General features: G+C 41.6%; 1 protein-coding gene across 1 annotated transcript; it reads right to left on the minus strand.

Annotated features, from left to right (window-relative positions):
• Positions 1-205: 205 nt before the first annotated feature.
• ilk (integrin-linked kinase) lies at positions 206-22,149 on the minus strand. The gene is made up of 13 exons (XM_048264607.1): positions 21,820-22,149; positions 20,021-20,316; positions 15,046-15,211; positions 7,090-7,185; positions 6,790-6,886; positions 6,457-6,540; positions 6,113-6,198; positions 5,589-5,698; positions 4,330-4,457; positions 3,204-3,325; positions 2,832-2,931; positions 2,001-2,131; positions 206-1,628 (listed from the first exon to the last, which is right to left on the minus strand). Exons 2-13 carry the CDS (start codon positions 20,107-20,109, stop codon positions 1,479-1,481), a joined length of 1,359 nt encoding a protein of 452 aa, XP_048120564.1. The 5' UTR covers positions 20,110-20,316; positions 21,820-22,149; the 3' UTR covers positions 206-1,478.
• Positions 22,150-22,161: the final 12 nt, after the last annotated feature.

Below are 22,161 nucleotides of genomic sequence, written 5' to 3' on the forward strand. Positions count from 1 at the left end.
CAGTCTGCAAGCCTTCATACCAGTAGACAATTAAAGGTATTTCGATAAATAACGCCATTTAAAATTCCAAGTTTACAACAAAAAAATAGGCTAATATTTTAAGGCTAATAGGTCCATAACAATTCATAAAATAACATTAAAATGTCTCCTTTTGAAACGGTTCACACATTCAAGGTATGTGCATGAACTGTCAAAGACAAAGTTATTTCTTAAACAAGTATAATTCTTTAATGCACATATATAAATTACATATATTTAAAGACATGCTTGGTTTTGGCTTATGCCCCTCTTTCAGAACAAGCAAGCAAGTGGATGGACGATGAAATACAATTTTAAAAATAAAGAAATATATAATGCAATGCAAAGTTAACATGGCAATGACTGAGAAGAGGTAAAGCAGCAAAGTCCCAAAGTAAAGTAAAAACAAGCACTGCGTGAAAAAAATCTAATGTGACCTTTCCTTTGGGGAGTTAATGTAAGAGCTGGAGTATTTCTGGCGCATGATTCAGTATTTCGAGATATGTAACAAAAAAAAAAAAAAAAAATTCATAGCAAAAATAAATCTGCACAAAGGAGCACTTGTGTGAAATGTACCGGACTGCTACACAGGATGTCAAATGCAATGGAGAGCAGAGTGTGAGAAGCCAAGGCATTTAGGCACAACGCTCCAGCTTCACAAGAGACCTGCCTTGGCTTCAAATCTTCCACCTATCTGGTGTTGAAATACAATTAAGGCCTACACATGTGAATTTGCAGGTTCGCACAATCTGCTTCCCTTTTGGGCACAGTGAAATGATTGGACTGATTAAGCAGCTTACAGCAGTTGCACAATCTGATATACACACACGCACGCACACACACACAATACACCTGCATATAGAGGGAATATACATAGCGGTTTGGAGAAGCAGAGTAGTCCTCTTTCTGTTAGAAAGCAGAAGTGTTCACAGCGTCCGTCCAGACAAATGGCAGAAGACTGTATTTGACTTCTCTTTTTTTATAACAGAGAGGAAGAAGAAACCATTTTGAAGAGAGGCACTGGTAGGATCTTTTGGCTCCACGCAGGTAAATCATTAATTTAGTAAATTCCACTGAGCCATGTGACATAATAATAGTCAATGCAATACATTTCAGGGCGGGATGTGAACAGACAGTAGCTTACGTAAAATCATATTAACAATAATACTAATGAGAAAACATATCTTAGAAAAATTAGGGAAAAAAGATGTAATAAAATCAAATTAATAGTAAATGTATCATCTTTGATGCTCTTTCTTTTCTTTCTATTTTTCTTTTTTTTCAACAGAGAATCGAGTTAAAGTGGTGTACAGCATAGCGTAAAGTAGTGAGAGGAAAGAGTTTAAGGCAACACTGGTAACACAGCGCACCACCGGTGCTTACAGGAGTGAGATATCGGGTATGCATACAGTGGGGGTGGGGTGAGGAGGGGGGGTGAGTGAGCGACTAGTGGAGATGCTTCACTTGTCCTGCATTTTCTCCAGGATGGGAACAATCATGTCAAACTTGGGTCTCTTGGCCGGGTCCTCGTTCATGCAGATTTTCATGAGCTTGCAGATGTGGGGCGAGATGCCGGGAGGGATGGTGGGGCGCAGTCCTTCCAGGGCCACCTGACGCAAACAAAGAAAACCACGACTTCACCATTTCAAATACTTGAAACAGGCAAAATATAAATAAAATCATTATAAATAATCATTAAAATATTAAAAAGTATTTCCCTCATGTAAAGCGTTGACATTATTTATAAATAGAGGAATATATATATATATATATAAAAAAGTAAATAAATAAAAATATATTTATAGCTATGAATGACACTGAAACCTTACATACATTTTATCATTTAGCATTGCATCTCCTGTCTAAATCCTATATTGTTACTTGAAGAAGGCAGAAATCTCTTTCACTTCATTCTGGGGCTTTTGCTGGCAGGAGTAAATACAGAAAATCTAATAAGAATTTGTCAACTTTTAATGTCCAACCTTCATGCCAATCTCCATGTTTGAGAGGTCAGCAAAAGGGACTTCTCTAGTCACCAGCTCCCAGAGCAGTATGGCGAAGCTCCACATATCTGCAGAGCGTCTGTTAATCTCCTCGGGTTTCTTCTGCAGGGCTGCAAGGGGAGAGAGAGAGAGAGAGAGAGCTCTACAGCTGGCCTCTGTAACGTAATTTCCTAACTATTAGCAAAATGTCTTTAGCTATGAGATTAATACAAAGGGGCAGTTCATACGTTATTAATATGAACCTCATGACCTCATGAAGCCCTTAGCAAAACGCACTGTTCGTTCCAAAAAAAATAAAATAATAATAATAATGTTAATAGTGATCAGTGTGTGGTGACTTTGATCTTTCACTTATGGTATCAATATGTTTTGGTTTTGTTTTTTAACTTGCATAAAACACTGTCCTGCGGTTTATACACAATGTGACTTATAGATTCCCATCCAGAAAAAGAATCGCCATGGATTACTGAACATGAGTGCCGATTTTCAGTCTTCAGTCTTCACTCAAAGAAATGTATTTAGGTCTTCAGTAATTGGCATTATGGTAAATGTAGTTAATGTGGTAGGAAAAGTGTCTTCAGTAGCACTCTGAATCAACTCTGTTATGAGAAATGCATATCTATCAAGGAATTGTTAGAGTCTGGATTTGGTTACAAATCTTAGTGTGGAGCACCATCTCAGACCGTGCATCAGTATATTCATGCTATTGACTGTAGTAAACGTCCAAAAAAGCATAATAAAAGAATAGAGCAGTGGCTTGTGTTGATCTGCTAAGTGATCGGACCGAAATGCCAAGATAGAGTGACATACCCTCAGGAGCCATCCAAGCTGGAGAGTACATCCTCCCTGGGCACTGGAACGAAAACTTCACATCCGCCATACTGATCCTAGCAGTCATGTCCTCATCAATCTGTGAGTGACGGCAAAAAAAGCAGTCAAGCACAAAAAACTAAAGCTAATAAAAGGAAGGAAGTCAGTCAGTAAAGAAAGAATGTGCACATTTTATTTTATATCAAGAAGCCTGGGGTCTGTTTGTAGCACCACTGGAACATACATCTGAGAGAAGAAAACACTCCATTGGCATTCAAGTAAAGATGAAGGTCAGACAGAACGGTGGAGGAAGAAGATTTTCTATTTGATGTGGTGCACAGATTTGGTGGTAAATATTTACAGTAGGCTCACCATGACACTCTTGCTGTTTAGATAGTGGCGGGGAATCATTGGCTCAAGTGTGTGTAGGAAAGCCATTCCGCAGGCAATGTCCAAGGCAAACTTCACCGCCTGAGTCTGGTCCACCACGAAGTCTGTTTTCAGGGGGAAAAAAGACCCAGTTCAATCATTCTGCGTTGTTGTGCTGGATTGCATAATCAATGCATCCTGCTGTGACCTATGACAGATTATGTTCCTATGCAAGTGCACAAAAATCCAACAGAACTTTTAAATCAATCAACACTTTCCCTGTTAAAAACTATGCCTCATGATCAGGACTTTGAACCAGTTCACGGAAAAAAAACAAAACAAATATTTACAGGCTTTTTTACAAATTTTTCCCAAATCACGGAAGTGACGTCGACGTACCGGAAACGGTAGCGGCAGAGAGTAGAAGCAATCAAGCAAGTGTTAATGTTAAGTGTTAGTGTTAAATAAACTCCTGGTGTAGGCTACTTACAAACTCGTTTTATGAGTATAGACCCTTTTTGTACTACTGTAGAAGTTTGGTAATATTCCGGGCATTATTACTGGGGTAATTTACGAGATACAATATAACGCTAAGCCATTGGGTTGATAAATACAACTGATAGCGCAAACTCGACCAATGTTTGACCAAGGGTAAAAAGCTTCTGGGGGTGTGTTTGGCTTGCACCCTACTGTCATCGTGCAAATGACAGTAGGGTGAAATTCACTCTGAACCATTGCTTTAAAGTCCAAGGGTCAGGCCTACCCATTGTTATATCACACAATTTTACTTGGAACGTTTTTAATTAGTTCTAGAAACAATATATTTTGGTTTCTACCAATTCTGGTATGTTAATGTTAAGGTGGAACCTCAAAAAGGAAACATTAAGGTTTGTTTGGAACGATCAAATCAGAAAAGAAAAAAAGAAAATCTGGTTTGAAGCCCTGATCATAATACAATTCAATTCAACAAAATAGGTGTCTATGTACATTGCCAATTCAACATTATTCCACAAAAGAAAAAAGGAAAAGCATGCATTTCAGACAAACACTGCATATGGGCGGGCCTCTACACTAATCCCTGTGCATACACAAGCAGACACAGCACAGAGGTGACTGACACAGTACTCACTTGTGCCCTCATGAAGTACGTTATAGAGAGAACCATACGGCATCCAATGTGTGATGATGACAGTGTGGGGGGCAGGGGGTGACTGACATGCCCCAAGAACAGGAAGGACATTCGGGTGGGAAAATATCCTGGGATGGGTGCAGGGACAAGGAGGATGGGGGAGGACAGGACAAGACAGACACAAGGGCATCACTAGGATGGAAATCAAAAGGCACATCTACATAGACGAGGGCAGCAGAAGTACATCATCTGATACTTCAGGTAGTATCATGATGTACGCTTATTTCCATGGCAATAATAACTGAATTTAACATAGACCTGCATAACTAAAATACAAAACAATAAATTGTGTACAAGCAGTGTTCGGAATCATAAAGATCAGTTTGTGTAAGTTTCAAGTTAAAGTTTAAACTACATCTGTCCAACAGCTTAATCCTGTTGTCATTTTATTGTTAGGGTGATGCTTGTTATGTCCACCTTTATCTGAAATGACGCCAGTGTGCCTGCTCAGGGCGTTACTGAAGGAAAGTTAATTTCCCTGAATAAACAACTGAATGATGATACATAAGCAAAAATGAAGGTACACATCATTATCACTTGCCTTTATTCCTACGGTTTTCCAAGTGCAGATGTGAAAAAGATACTGTATATCTGGCTGTCACTTCCTAACTCAACTTACCATTACTCAAAACTAATACCACATTTGACAAACCCAAAGCAACTTGTATATATGTATATCCCCTCACTGGATGTCCCCTTAGAAACAGCTCAGCCACATCTGACATGGGACATTGTTCATAAACAAGGTAAATCTCCAAGAAGTTTCAAGCTTTTAAAAAGACTTCCACTGCAAACTCGAAAGATATTTGATGTAACAGCATGTTTATTAACAGGGAAGGTTAATGCATGTCAGATGAGAGTAGCACTTTCAGTGGCAGTAGTATTTAATTACCCCTGCAACGCCGCATAATATAAATATTTTAGCAGGCATGTCGGCATACAGTATATGTACATGATAAATATTTAGCAAAAGTAATATGTATAATTGCTATGTCACAAAAAGACAATCCCTGGGTTCTGTTCAGTGTCCTGGTTCTACTGCCACATGGCACCTTTTCCATTTCCCGGACGTATTGTCGGAAATACACAGACATTTGGACGGATAAATGAAACGTAAAGGACATAATGTTTTCCAGATGAGACAAAGAGCAGAGACAAAAGAGATGCGGTGCCCTGTGGAGACACAAATAGTCACATACCTTAACTTGGGATATTCCTCGTTGAAATCTCTGCTCTTTCTGGTGGTCCAATCACGGACCTTCAAAAGCTTCACCACAACCTCAGTGCCCTGCCAGCGCCCCTGCCACAGCTACCCAGAAAAACAAAGTCATTAGAAAAACATTACACACGAGCACAGGCAACAATCCAGTGAAACAGAATCATGTCCCATAACCTGGTAGATAGACAGCTCGTCGAGCTCATTGTTTCTTGGGGTTTTAAGCCCCCAACATTGTTTTCAAGGCAGCGCTGCCTGGAAGGCGCTAGGGTTAGGCACGGGTTAAGGTAAGGTCGATGGAGGCAGCGCTGCCTGGAAGACGGGCTTAAAACATCATCGAGCCAAGTCATTGGAGTACATCATTCATACATTAGGCCATAAATTAAATCAGGAAGTTGAAAAGTGATATACAAAACATATGTAGCGAATTCTGTATTAACTAAATGTATTTATTTTATATTATATATTTAATTGTTACAGTATGACTAATGAATGAAGGCTTCATACCTCTCCAGAGTGGTTGTCATTGATTTTCAATAGGAGGGACAGCTGTTTGAAGTCGATGCCTGCATGTTTGTTCAGTGTGCCGTTACCTAAAAATGCAAAACACATCCACACACATGGTCATGCATATATCCTAAGCCAAGCATTTCTTTTTTGAAAATGTGTTTAATGAACTCAAACGTTCCTGTGATTTACCACTGACAATTTTTCATGTAGCCTAACAGCTGTTTGTGTTCAGAGAGATTTATAGAGCGAGTGTGTGCAGTGCGAGCGTGCACAGAGGGGCTGGCAGTCAGAGAGATTGATCTGCCAGCCCAAGTGGAGCGTAACGACTAAGCATGACTCACGGGGCCGTGTTCGAGTGGTGCCTTTCCAGAAAGTGTCTTTGAAAGGCACTTTGGTCAAGTTCTGCCCAAGCTTCTCTGCTCGCTCTGCAACAAAAGGAGGAAAATCACTTAGAAAACAACAGAAAAAAAACACAGCCACCACATGGACAGATTTGGGCACCAATAACACTAATGATGTAGTGCATCTGCAATGCAATGAAGGAACTGAGCTACAAGCTGCTTAACTTCTAATCTACTAACACAAGGTGCTTTTTAGATTCATGATCATCAACAAGGATAGACAGCTGTATTCCTTCTTCTCCTATCAGTCTGTCTATGCGGCTTGATTAATACCTTTGAGAAGGTCACGCAGGTGTGGTTTAGCCTTATCCAGTGGGGTTTCTCCATACTTGTTGCAGATGCTCACCTGGGCGCCATTAGTTACCAGGTCCTGAGGGGAGAGAAGCACCAAAAAAGGAAATGTCGTTATCCCTGAGAGGCAGGATTGTGTGTGTTTGTGTGTGTGTGTGTGTGTGTGTGTGTGTGTGTGTGTGAGTATGTGTGTGTGTGTACTGCAGGACAGTCAGGACCACATGTGTTGCATCAGTCAGGAGCCCTGAGAAGCGGGGACTGACCACCAGGGGGAGCACTCACCTCAGCCACGAGGTCCTGGCCCCAGAAGCAGGCGTAGTGCAGCGGCGTGTTGCCGTGCTCGTTGGCCGCGTTGGTGTCCGCCTTGCATTGGATCAGCTGGGGGACAAGAGCACAACAGCGCGGTTTACACATGATACAGGATTAAGGAGGAGACGCGCGTGAATCAACATGCTTACCAACGGAAGGTGATACCATCATCTACGTGTTTGGAACTGCGTTTGCAACCGCTTTAACTACTTATTTTTCTATGTATAGTACTATAAGAGGTCGAGGTGACTTTTGCTGCATTTCATGCGTTTTGTTTTATATGTACACCCCCTTCGCACACTTTTGACCATGTATACCATCCAGATAAATATTTATGCCATTGATTTCAATGTATAATAAATACACTCATTCTTTCTCTACCAGCTTTTACACGCTGTGGCCTTCCCCAGCAGCTGTGCATAACAATCTCCACACACACACACACACACACACACACTTACTTCTTAATATTACATAATAAGAGCAGTAGCAGGTTAGGTCTGACTCTGAGCCATCTGCAGAAAGCACACACTGTACACCTCCACCAGGCCTCTGAAGCTCTCCTGCAGCATTCCAAAACTATTATAACATGTCTAATATTAAACACAGCAGCCACAATGGCCCACAGCAGCAGCCCAAATCCAGTGATTCGCCACGGCCAGGCACTCGTATACTATAAGGATATGCGTGTCAGAGTCACACATGTCTGGGTTTTAGCTTGGTTTCCTTGGGGGACTGGAAGGCCTGGATGATTGTTCATCTTTAAAAAGGGCAAAACAAAAGCCAGACAAAAAAAAAGTGTGAAATTCAGCCCTCACAAAACTGCAAAGAGTATCGCAGTAGGAATTTTGCAGACACAACAAAAATTGATTAACTGAGTGAAAAGTGAATAGTTTACCATCATACAATGCCCTAATAACAATAAACAAATCAGTCTGTTTTTTTTCTTTTTTATATCCATCATTGGGACCAGTTCTGTACTTTTCCTTGGTGCAAATCATGACTGTCTAATACATGAAGTCACACATATTTCCTGAGAACTGAGAAGCCTCTGTAACCAATCTGTCCAGATGCTACTGTGACATCCAGTTTAAACACAAGGTCTCCACTGTCCTGGAAATGGGCTGCTTTCGCCTGCTACATTTATTTGAACATTTGTGCCATCAATGCCATGTCCTTTAACCAGGCAGTTGGTCTCCCTTTTTGCAAGCAACAGCAAAAAAAACATCTAATAAAAACTGTGTGAAAGGTAGAGTATGTAGTTTGTGTTTTGTATGTAAATTTAATATACTATTCTACTAGTTCAGTGCCCGTTCAAAACATGTTATTTCTGTGGCGAACCCATAGCCCAATTACATGCCCGCAAGATGGACTTCTTTAAAAACATGATGATCGTAGGAAAAAACATAAATCCAGCTAAGCATTCAGTAATTCCTATATGGAAAATGGCAAAAACATCATTCCAGCTAAGCATTCAGTAATTTCCTATATGGAAAATGGACTACTTTTCTACTCCTCCGGGCACTCAACTCACAATTTCATGTCTCACATTCACCCATTCACAGACACACTCATACACCGATGGCGGTGGCTGCCATGCAAGGTACACATTGGGTCGGGAGCAGTTTGGTGTTCATGTCGGGCTCGGGCAAGCAGACGTCAGACTGAAGAACTGTCTCTCTGACACTGATCAGCAGCACCGGAGCGCCACAGGGAACTGTGCTCTCTCCAGTCCTGTTCACCCTGTACACATCTAACTTCTGCTACAACACAGAGTCATGCCACATGCAGAAGTTTTTTGACGATACTGCAATTGTGGGGTGTATCAGGAACAGGCAGGAGGAGGAGTACAGGAGCCTGGTGGAGGACTTTGTGCAATGGTGCAAACTCAATCATCTTCAACTTAACACTTCAAAGACCAAGGAGATGGTGGTGGTGGTAAGCACCTACAAGTATCTGGGTCTCCACCTGGACAATAAACTGGACTGGTCAGCCAACACTAGGCCTTTTCACACAGAGATCCCACTAAATTTGCGGCAAGAGGAGACGTCTTTTTGTGTCTGAAAGCGAGGTGAAAATTTGCCGGCCTGCTGATCTGTTCACATGATGCGGCATTTTGGGGAGCCAGAAGGCAGGATCAGCTATAGTAAATTAAATTGTGACGTGCAACAGGTGGCGTGTAGAGTGATCGTCGAGGGCCTTATTATCGTCGCGGCGTGGGGCTTCAGATACAGCAGGTGTGTGATTTCAAAACCATGGCGGGAGAACCGACTGCACTTTGGTTAGCTTGCATTTGCTTTGCTGTTGCTGTTAGAATGTTAGATTCTTGCGATAGATGTCTTCAGACAATTAAAAGTAATTTGGAAGGGAAATTGAAGAGAAGAGTTGCCCTTGCGTTCGCCGTGATTTCCCTTTGAAAATCAGAGGTTCACAGGCTACTGTGGTCAGTGGCGCAGCCAGCCGTAATCCTGTACGCACTGTGCGTACAATTTATTCATGAAATCATTCAATATTACAACAATAAAATGATAGCCTAGGGCAAAGAGAATGGACATCTCAACATAAGGATACATTAGAAGATGATGATTGATGTAAACTTTCTCACACGACGTGATAAGCAGTTCTGGCGCTTAAAAACGCAACGTTCCATTCAGTCATAAATCATTTAAGCGTATAGGCCTAGTGCTCGTCATGAAAAGAAAACAGAAGCTTATTTTTCAGGTGTTTAACAGTAGGCCTAGGCGAACTGTTAGCAGTTATGCCGAAGGCAGTGAGATTATTAGGCATTGCATCCTGTCACTCTGTTTGGAACATCGCAGTTCGGGTTGATAAGAATCAGTTAATGCGAGTATGGATCGTCTCAAAGTTTGGGACAACCAAACAGCAGTGTAGGCAAAGCAAATCCTAATTGTTAGGTTACCATAGCTGTCTTTTCTCTAGGCCTGGGCCTATCGGAAATCGCGACATAAGCACATTGGTTTCTTTTTTCTTTTCTTTCTTGTTCGCGTGTTGGGTAGTGAAGCGATAATGCATTTAAAGCAGTACATCATGTGAGCCAGAGACGATATGGCCAGAGCTGCTGCTCTGTATACATGTAGGTATTCTGTCCCACCCAATTTTGCTGAGCTACTTGCGAAGTAGCCTATTATCACAGACATCACATGCATCACACGAAAGAGCTTTTTCTCAGCTTTTAAACGATGTTAGTGGTTAGTTAGAAAAGTAACTTTAATTTAATCATATTTTTGCGCCCGTCTCCCTACCCATTTATCTTGGTGGAATACTTCGCAAACTTTACCTCAACACATGACAAACCATAATATCAGAATAAACAGCAGACCTTACCGAACACAAAGGTGTAAAGCATGCCCCTAGTTAGCCATTCCAGAGTAATCCGGTTTTAAATTTGCAGCAATGTCTTTATGCATGTCTCCAACTTTGCGGTTCCTAATGTGTTTAAATTGTTCAATAGGTCTACATGATTTTATAACAGGCCAAATACAAAACAAATGTTACAAATATCGCCTAGATATCTGTAAGCATTACAATCAGAGGATCTACATATAGGGCAGACAGACGCTCATGAGTTCATGCTTTGTTTTTTCGCTGGATTTTAGGATAGCCTATTACGGCAACTGATTGCATTCCAAGCTACAGTCAACTCTAGCAGGCATTGAATGACTGGAGACTTTGTGAATTTATAGATTGACATAATGTGCTGTCTCTGCTATTGCTGCTTTTGATCAGTTAGATTTTTTTGCAATCTCCTGTGGTGGGCTGGACATAGCATCGAAATGCCCGCCCAGATTCCCCTTTCCGCCTTGACCCATTCACACTGGTGCCGGAACGAAAAAAACTCGCAAAATGTCTAGGGGCTTGGTAGTAAATTTGGCGAGACACTTTGTCCCGCCGTTCCGCCTCGGTCTATGTGAAAGGGACAGTCGTTCCGCGATTCTGGTACATAAAATTGTGGCGATTTCGCCAGTGTGAAAGGGCCTACTGATGCACTCTACAAGAAAGGGCAGAGCAGGCTGTACTTCCTGAGGAGGCTGCGGTCCTTCAATGTGTGCAGCAAGCTCCTCAGGATGTTCTACCAGTCTGTTGTTGCCAGCGTCCTCTTCTATGCAGTGGTATGCTGGGGAGGAAGCACAAAGAAGAAGGATGCGGGGCGAATTGACAGGCTGGTAAGGAAAGCTGGCTCTGGAGTGGGAGCTGAACTGGAGTGCATCACTTCAATATCTGACAAAAGGACCCTGAACAACATCTTGGACAATGAGTGTCACCCACTCCACAGAACTATTGTTAAGCAGAAGAGCCTGATCAGCTGGAGACTCCGCTCACTGCCTTGCACAACAGACAGACTGAGGAAGTCATTTGTCCCCAGGGCCATGAACTGTTCAATGCTTCACTTAAGGGAAGAGGAGAGATAGACTTCTCTGCATAGTCTGTCTGCCTCTTCACCCCCTCCATGTTTGGATACTGCCTATCCACTAGCCACTTTTTACCACTGTCTTTCTGCCTCACTGTTTGCGTGCTATATTAGCAGATATGCATAACCCCTCCCTCCATGCCACAGCCGAACTGTGGCCACACTTATACCTTTTCTTAAAATAGTTATATATATATATAGATATATAGACTTATTCTTGCACTGTTGGACTTACTCATTTGCACTATAACCATGACCACCATCATCATTGCACTATTACCGTGACACTCACTCACACAGAGCACCTTACCTTACCTTACTATGCACAGAGAATCACAGGCTCAGTCCCTGCCTCAGTCATTGCAAGCGCCTCTTGATTGATTAATCACCACTATGTGGCTACTGTTTTTAGAATTGATTTAGATTAAGTGTTAGTTAGTATAATTTGTATTTTAGTATATTCTTCATCTTCTACTGTCCTTATTGCTTGTGTTTTTATATTATATACTTTTAATTACTTTTTCTGCTGTTAGTGAATGTGTTGTCTGTATGTTACGGGCAGCCGTGGCCTACTGATTAGCACTTCGGACCTGTAACCGGAGGGTTGCCGGTTCGAACCCCGACCAGTAGGCACGGCTGAAGTGCCCTTGAGCAAGTCACCTAACCCCTCACTCACTCACTCACTGAGTGAGTGAGTGTATGTATCTATCTATCTATCTATCTATCCCTCCAGGTGAACAGCTCCTCTACTTGCTTAGCCACCAACACCCCGGTATATAATAATATAATATTTAGGGCTGTCAAAATAACTGATTAATTTCGATTAATTAATTTGAGAAAAAAATAACTGATTTAGAATAACTGAAAATTAGTGCAGATTAATCGATTCCGTATGACCTTTGACCCCGAGCCGTTCTAGTCAGTAAAAATTAGACAGTAAAATGAAGGAGAGAGAAGAAAATGTGCTGCCTTGATTGGAACATTTACTTTTAAAAAACGGCCTGATGGTGTTGATAAAAAATAAAGTGTTGAAAATAAAGTCCTCTGCAATGTCTGCAGCAAGGAATTTGCATATCACTGGAGTTCATCAACCATATAGTCGCACATCAATGCAAAGAAATAAGTGTAGACATTGAGGGGAGTGTTAATTTATTTTCATTGTGTCCCCTAGGTTATAACTGTGGCCTGAAATGCCTTGTATGTGAAAAAAAAAAAAAACTTCTTCCCGAAGCACTTTTGAATTTATTTCCTCAGCATATTAGGTCATATCATAGATTATTATCGCAATTATTTGAACAGTGAAAATAATAATAAAAGAGTCTTTGAACTTTAATGTCACTAATGCTGATTATTCAATGATTCATTTGAATTTAAATATTTAAAATACTTTCACAGCAAAAATTATATATGCGATTAATTTAGATTAATTAAATCACAGAGTATGTAATTAATTAGATTAATTTTTTTAATCGATTGACAGCCCTAATAATATTGTAATAAACATGCAGTAGCCTAAGCGTCATGTAAGCATTGGACATTTTTTTACAGATCAAAATCGACATAGGCCTTACAGTAACAGCAGTTTTGTGTTAAGGCTGTTTAGCCTAATTTAAGAACTTGATAATAGAAAAGACACACAATTGACCCTTCGCTAATTTAACATAATTACAGAAAGCATAATCAAGATCGAAAGCCATTATTCTGTGTATCGGTGTTGCCTTAATCCCATACATGTCATTTGGCCGTCCTTTTCAACTCACATCACCATAAAATCCCATAAAACAAAAAATCAGCTGCTTCCAATGCATTTCTATGGAGCCGTAAATTGAAGCTGTCTGAGTGTGTCTGCCTGCGCGGAGCTACTGAACTGCCATTGGCTCATCTGCGTTTGATGGGCGGGGCTTGCGATCGGTCAATTTTGTGGAATGATTCATTGTCGTTGAATAGGCATTGCATAGCCATGTGGGTAGGTGTGTTGTATATTGTGAATAATTTTATGCAAGCAAACCGCATCTAGAAGCAGCCTCTATATTGTTGAGGTCAGACGTGATAACGTTCATTAATGTTATCTTTCGATATGCAAATAACACATTCACACTCAAACACACTCACACACTCTCTCACACACACACAGACAGACAGACAGACAGACAGACAGACAGACAGACAGACAGACAGACAGACAGACCTTTCATTAATCGATGTATTTTGTTCAATTCATGCATCCTGTTGTTTGCAGAGTGCATTTCACAAATTCTATTTACTTTGATTTACTCCATTTCTTTGATAAAAGATCTTTCCAGGATTATTTCAGAATTAGGGTGGGGGATTACGGGCCTAGCAAACAATAGGCAACACATGTCACATCGATCACAGGGGGTATTGACTGTTTCGAATTTGGTGGTCCCATGACTGTCAAGGGCCCATCACATTGTACACAGTATGCACTGCACTCGCCGCTAGGTTGCTCTTGGTTGAGGTAACGTCCCAAACATAGCTCTACAATGAAAGAATTCCATCCAATTGAAATAGTACAACACGGAAAATCATTGAGTGGTGGTCAATGTTGATATTGTGGTGGGCCGCCACAACTTAAAGGTGCGATTTGTAGGATTGTTACCGAACGTTCTGTAGGCCAAAATCAAAACACTGGTGAACTGGTGAACGTTCTCAATACTACCAGACGCGAGCCTCTTTTGGGTTGCCAGATGTAATGAAGACTTAGCTAATAATGTTAGTTGACCTGCAGCTGCTTTAACGTTTCTCCAACTATGACCCAGCTACACATTACGGAAACAGTGAAAACAAAAAGTACCTCTCTCACCAACGTAACATATTTAGCTGAAGCTAGCGATGCAGATGAAGTTTAGCCTAGGCTACCTGTTGTGGAGAAATATGGCCAGCTCTGCGTCAGACTTGATATTCTTCGTTTGACGAAGACGTCACCATCTCAGGAAGCTCCTCCGATGTCCACTTAGGCCTAATTTGTTTCTTGTTTTAATTTTGGAAATTTTCCTGCCTCTCGTAGGCGTTCATGACTACAACTGACAGCTGTTGACAGTTGCCCTTTGCTAATTTGGCAACCCAAATAGGAGGACGTGCTAGCCCATTATTAATACGCTATTCTTGAATTAATCGTTCAAAACATAAACGAGATTCCGCCCCGTAACTCATTTTTTCATGGGTTTTACGGGTTAGAGTAATGTTGTCAAATAAGCCATTACTTCAATTCATCGTGTTTCCTTACTCTCTGACAACATATGGTGATCATTTTTGGAATGGTTACAGTTTATTTTCCATTATTTCCTACATACTGGACCTTTAAGTTTGATGTCATACATCACAACACCACAACAAAGAGACTGTCTAATCATATGATCCAGCATCTTCATCATCATTTGGGCCTTTCATCTCTGTCTTTTCTTTTCCTCCATCAGTTGTAGTTGTAATCTATAGGAAACACTGGTCACATGACGGTCAGGTAGTGGATGGCACCTCACCTTGCCTACAATGTCCCGGTGGCCGTGGCTGGAGGCCAGATGCAGGGGTGTGTCATCTCCGCGGTTCATGACATTGATGCGGGCTCCGCGCATGATGAGCATGTCGACCACGTTGGAGCGGCCCTCGCGGCACGCCCAGTGGAGGGGGCTGAAGCCGTGGTCATCCCTGAATAGAAGGCACAGAAGGAGACAGAGCATGCACATGAGCCTCCGCGACAACGATAGCCTGTACCTTTAAATTGAGCTTTACTAGCAAAGGTTGTCAATTAGCAACCACTCTGGGATAGCATGTATGACATTCATTGAGCACTGAAACACTGTTTTGACTTGTAGAAAGCAGTCAATCTTCTGTTCACACCAAAGCAAGCCAGCGAAAATTACACACCTACTGACTGAGATGGTAGACAAATGCACTTAAAACACACTTGGTATTAACATTACAAAAGCAAGCATGTAACTGTAATGTAATGATCATTTAGCAATAATGTTTAAATACACTTTGGGAAGACTCCTGGATCACACTTGAGATGGCAGCAGTAAAATAGGACATTTCAGACACTAAAATAAATCTATTCTGATTTTATTCTGAGGTTTCATCTGGCACAAAGACACCGATTAGTCTACAGATGACCTCTACTACAACCAGCCGCATCCTCCAAACAATGGCCACACATGACACCCTTGAAAAAAGCTAACCAGCTGACCAAAGACAAAGGCAAGGAGTGCAGATCCAAGAGAAGTGGAAATAATAGAGAGAGAAAGAGAGAGAAAGAGAGAGCGCGAGAGAGAGTGTCTGGCAGTCTCCCTCAGTCAGGAAAAGGGAGGAAAAAACATCAGCAGGCCTGGTTTACACTGTCAGGCCATATAAGGCTCCAGAAGACTTCCTTCATCATCCATGCACAGAGTAGGCTACGCACTGGGCCCTCAGCTGCTATGCATCATCTGCTCAGCCTGCTGACTTTCACTGAGACTTCATCCTCCCTCTCTCACTCTGCCCCCCCCCCTCTCCTTCGTGCTCCACAGCTTGGCCTCTCCTCCCTGGTGGAGACAGAGACGCTCGGCAAAAACGCCAGGGGAGACGTGCCGGACGCATACTTCCAAGTGCCCTCAGCAAGCAGCAGGAATTCTCCCTCCAGTTTCCAGTTCCTCCCATTCCTGTGACATCAAAATTCCAGGAGGCCCTTTTTTTTGTTTTGCGTGTTGGCAACAGGCCTAAATAGCAGCCCAACTTCTCCATTCAGACACTATTCATTATGCACTTGTTAACATGAGTCAAGTGGTGGATGAATGTGGCCATGAAGAGGGGGAGCCGAATGATCTGGTGGCAAACTGATGCCGCAGAGAGGATCATTGAGTTGCACCAGAGAGATCCTACTTTCTACCAGGGCAACAGACTGAAGGAAGACCCACTCTCCACAATAGAAGCTGATTATGGAAAACTGCTACTGCCAGTAGAGTTAGTAACTGTAACACTGTAGCACTGTGCATTCACTGGACAATGGAAGCGTGTGGATATCCTCTGGAATTATTTTTCAGAAAATAAGCTTTAAGTTCACGTCTCAGTAATGTTTTAAGTTAATAAAACAAATAAAGTTACAAGGAAGTTCAAAAAAGCCATGGGATATCCATCTGTTATAGGGGTGTCACAATTTTGATTTCAAGTCGAAATCAATCGAAATTCTCAATCGATCTCAATCTCAAACTTCGAACTCAAAGGTAAAATCAACGATGTAGCCACACCCCCAATGTCACATCCAGCATGTATGCCAAGACGCAAAAACGTACACACTAAACTGTGGCGTCAACACTCCTCTAACTTTAGGCTGCAGCCAGTTAAAAAAAAAAAAAAAAAAACATCAACCGACCGAAATCGAAGCCCCTCTTGCTACTCTGAAATCACCGGTGTCAAAGTATTTTGTTGTTCATTCACGTCAATTAACACTAACTTACTCAACTTAGCAAGTGAAAAGATGATCTAGTTACAGTCCAAAATTACTTCAAGGCATAAAATGCATATTGATAAGTGCATATTCCATGCACACTAACCTTGGGTCACTTCAGACTGTGCTGAAACATTTAAATTATCATTCTGTGTTGTTTCATTTCACTATGTTCATATCTATGTACAAAGGCGTTCTAAGCGATGTTGGGTAACGTCACTTCTGTTGATGTTGAAACAAAACAAAGAGCTAGTTCGCTACTCCCTCCCCCTACCTCCCGTGCAATTGAAATTCTACTAAACTCCTAAAATCTTGTCGGTGATTGGCTGGAACAGTTTGTTATGTTGTTATGGTCCAGGCTGGACCAAGTTGTTTTTGTTGCCGTTTTGGAGCCTGGGCTGTTCACAGAGACTGCGTTTTTTTACAGTGTATTCAGGGCACACGCAGCTAGCGGATGTCGAGGTGATGTTTGCTGTATATGGCAAAAAATGTTTTAGCTTAGAAACTGCGTAACATCGCTTAGAGCATGTTTTGTTTACAACCTTGCAGTTGGAATGGTTTCAAAATAAAAGCCCCCGAAACAGAATAGGAAAAGGCCAAAAAAAAGTAAACAACATAAGGAATGCATTAATAGTAATATTAAAATAGATTGAAAATGAAATGGAATTGTGACTTTAAAATTGAAAATGAAATCAAATCCAGGATTTGGAGAATCGTGACACCCCTAATCTGTTATAAACCCTACATAACACAACCAGTTTTGAAGACTGCCAGTCTTTCCCAGAACAGTGAGTTCTGAACTGGGTGATATCTCTTCACCCTGGCAGGACAGGGATGTCCCAGTGCCCAGGAAATGGAGGAATTCTCCTCTGTTGCTGCCCCGTAATACTGCTGTTATTTCAGGCAGTGCCACCTGCCAGCGTAGCTCAGAGTGGCAGGCGGAAGAGTTCCCTGTCTGCACCCTGTGTGTCTCCACCACGGGGAGGCCCAGCCCAGTGAGCTCATTAGGGGCCGGCCAGTCACCACACACCCCCACACAGTTACTCACCCTTCCACACATGCCTGGACGCTGTGCTTTGCGTCATATTTACCACCACAATCATTATAAGGTCATACTTTTACAGTTAAAGAGCCACATCAACAGCTGACCACATCACAAGTCAGACATTTCAACTGCCCTAATAGAGAAGTTTACTCAGCTTACTCAGTAGGAGACACATCATTCCGACACATTCTGTATCAGTTAAACGGATGAAGGTAGATCCCGAGGCACTCTGCTGGTTAAGAAGTCCTTTATTGAGCAGACACTGAGTGTCTGCTCAATAAAGGACTTCTTAACCAGCAGAGTGCCTCGGGATCTACCTTCATCCGCTTCAATCCTATCTGCCAATTTCACTTGAGGAGCACCTGAAACATTTTTATTCACTAGTGACCCAATGCAGCGCTCTCCCATCTTTTTCTCTTCACATTCTGTATCAGTGTTGGAACTGAGACTTGTCATGACTCCACCAATACTTTGAACACACTACATGTGTGTTCACTGTGTGAAGGGTGCGGCCGCCGTTAGCCTGACTAGCGGACATGCTAGGTGCTTGCTGGGGGTTAAATATAAACAAGAAATCTTTCTGTATACAGCCCAGCCTCCAATCCAAAAAAGGCACTCAAAAAACACCTCCCCCAACCTTCTTCCTATTCCCCCTGTCTTTCTACAACTGCCTGACATGCAGTAATGACAAAGTCCTGGAGGCATTTGTGAAACTGCAAAGTTAGAATTCAGGGGGTGTTTCAAGGGAGAAAAAACCTTGTTGTTTACTTAACCCTTCAAATACTTGTGTGGAATGCCTCGTCATGTGTAGGAAGGGCAAAGAATTATCCGTGCAAACATGAGGAAATGAGAGGCAGGAAACGGAGGCCACTATCAAACGCCACCTATCAGACTCCACAGCAATGGGCCAAACGTGGTGCAGGGAGCTAATGAGCTCTAATACAGCCCCTTGTGCATTGCCTCCCATAAATTCAAAGGCTCCCCCCACATCTCCCAGATGTACACAGTATACACACACACACACACACAGTGTAGAACAAACGTGCTTTTCTCCTCCCCCTTTCTCCTGCTCATTTGGTGGGCTGTGAGGACTGCTCCCCTGAGGCTTCCGTGGTATTCCATGTAAGGACATTGTGAATTCCACAGAGCTGGCCAATGTTTTGAGCCTGTGTGCCAGTAAATTGGTAAATTCACAGATAAATGGAGAGAGGGGGACAGAGCACCTTATATGCTGACACAACGCAGCAACTTGCACAACAGCAGAGAGGGGAGTAGATGTATGTTCAGTTGCAATTGAAACGTCAGTGGCCAGTATCAACAGGCAATCTGCTAATGGCTAAGCCTGCATGTCAGTGTGATTTATATTTATTCTCAAAAAAGGAAAAGACAAGACAGAAACCTATGCTCCGAGCATGCTAAATTAGTTTTGAATAACCTACTCGCCTTACGTACATAAAAAAAAAAAGCATGTAATACCAATTGCCTCTGGAATGTTTTTCACATGTTTCTCATTTTACACATCAAAATTAAATATAGCTCTGACAGGGTTAAAAAAACAAAACAGATGGGGAAAAAATAAACAGCGTTTCCTGCTTGGAGGCATGGGAAATCCATCTGTAGCTGAGACATTTGTTGAGTCACGTAAGGATACATTGAAACAAACACAACTAAGTAAAATTAAGGGTTCAGGGCATAGTTCACATGCTGAACTGCGTGGGAGTGCTGAAGAGACAACATTGCTAAGAGGACAAAACCCTATTTTCTATGCATCCTTTAAAGTAATTATGTGAAATATCCAAAGTTACTTAAACACACAGTAGCTCAGCTTGAACTGCATTCCAAGAACAGTCAACATAGGACTCTTTGAGGTGAGTTCAGCTAAACAGCCACCTGCGGGTAAATGACAGTGGTATGTTCCATTCCTTGGACAGAATTGTAAACATGCTTTGGTATGCTCTGGATATCTGTGGAGAAAATCAGCATGTCTTACCCTTGGTTGAGATCATTTTCTGTATTGTCCAGCCAAAGGCGAACAGCAACTGCATTGCCTTCCCTACACTGGGTGAAGATGTCATCCATAACTGCCTCTTCAGTTAACTCTCAAGGCTAACTTTGACTCTTCCAGCTAACTTTTCCTCCAGATATGACTGGATAGCAGTGGGTGGACAGGGATACAGTACAGAGGTAACCGCGGAGATTCAACGGAGGCCTGGAAAGCATTCGTCCCCAGGCTCAGAGCACACCCCTACAGTGACCAGGGGACAGAGGCAGGAGTGCTCCTTACTCCTGAAAAGAAAAAAAAAAACAATGACAAAATATGTACCAACAGGAACATCAATATAGAGATTATCATATAGATTTATGATCATTTACTAAATCAATACTGACTTTTACTTTGATAAACATACGCACTTTTCACTTTTCAGATTTTGTTATGTTCTAAATTTATTCTTAAATCATTTCATTGCTTCATTTTAAAGTAAAATGAACCATGCATTCTAAATGATTGGCCTAATCTGTGACACTAGTGAAATGCTAAAAACTGGCTGATGGCATCCTTGATAATGTGGCATCCTTGATAATAGCACAAGTCAGTGATATCTATTCATGCTTGGACAGCTAACAACTATAAGAACGGCTTCAGCTAGATCAGACAAATTTGGGCCCAAGACAAAACATTTTTTAACCCATCAATGTTCTTGGCAAACTGGTAGAGGATATACTATTTTGGCGAACTTATATGACACACCTCATAACTACCTGTGAAGTTACACCCACAAGAAACTTTACACAGGTTTGGATGGGACCACCCATCTCTTCATGGAGTTTATGGTCGTAATCTTATATACTGCTGTTCAATGTGTTTTGAGGTTAAATTTCACTCAGATTTTTCCTGCTACGGCGCTCTCTGTGTCGTGCCAGGGTTGCGTTGTATAAGGACTGCTCTAACGTTATAGTAAACACTATCTGTATCATTTCAACACAGAAAACCTAATCACTACCAATTAGAAGTATCCTGGGAAAAACACTTAACGTTAAATAGTAATTTCGGCCTTTACTCGAAATAAGGCATGTGCAGCCAACTTAAATACAACATTATATTAGATGGTCGCCCTAAAATAAAGTTGCATACGTTACGTTTCACGGGTCATTCAAGAGCTGCAACTAAATCTAAGTTGAGTAGCAATACAGTAACTGCTACAGTAACTTTAACACAACTCAAAATAGCTGATACGTAAGTTATAGATAAGTCAGGTTAATAAAACGTACGCCATTGTTACACCCTATCTACTTGTTCATTCACAAGTAATAACTAGTTCAAAAATAATCGGTTGTAGTTTTTACCGTTAGCAAAAAAGCTTGGACGGTACTTTGAGTGGAGAAACTGAATATTTACTGCAGTTAGGCAGCTAACGTTACATTAGCTTATCAGCTAGTTTGCGACCTAGCTAACGTTAGCGCCATCAGAACTAATGAGTTCGAGTTATCCTAAGCGAACATGAATGTTGACTTGTAAAACTATCTTCGTAGATAGAGAATATTTCTTTGTTAATTCAACTTTGAGCAAGGGTTAGGTAGGAGGCATTGGTTTACATTAGCAAGCAAGCTAGCCATCTACACTGAGGTTATTTGGCAACTGATATAGCAACCTTCTTTCATTCCCTTGAACCGGGCACGTAGCTAGCTAGTCTAATATGCTAACCAAGTCAGCTTTTCCACAAGTGTATAGTGAACGCTGTCTGTCATTAATCTATTTCATCGATATAACATTAAATAACTGTAACTTACCTGTCGTTTTCAGTTATATTTCATAAGAATTCAACAATATATGTTAGTTGCCTTGACAGATTGAAGCAAAGACTGCTTACGTCCCAACAGTCCACACCCTCATCAAATCTTAAAAGCAGCTCTTTGGCTAAGAATTTTCAATCATTGCGCACTCTAGTGGAAAACAACAGTCATAGCGACTGGCTGAGCTGATTCTTTCCAGCTTTCTCGATTCTTTCAATGGCAATTAAAACCGTGTGAACCCAGTTTTTTCTATCATGTTTGCACAATTACGAGCAAAGGAATGAATCATTCCCAAACACAGTTCTCTCAGAATGATCTAAAATGAACGTTTTACAGGCT

The sequence above is a fragment of the Alosa alosa genome, chromosome 15 (assembly GCF_017589495.1).
Source record: "Alosa alosa isolate M-15738 ecotype Scorff River chromosome 15, AALO_Geno_1.1, whole genome shotgun sequence".
Classification (NCBI taxonomy): domain Eukaryota; kingdom Metazoa; phylum Chordata; class Actinopteri; order Clupeiformes; family Clupeidae; genus Alosa; species Alosa alosa.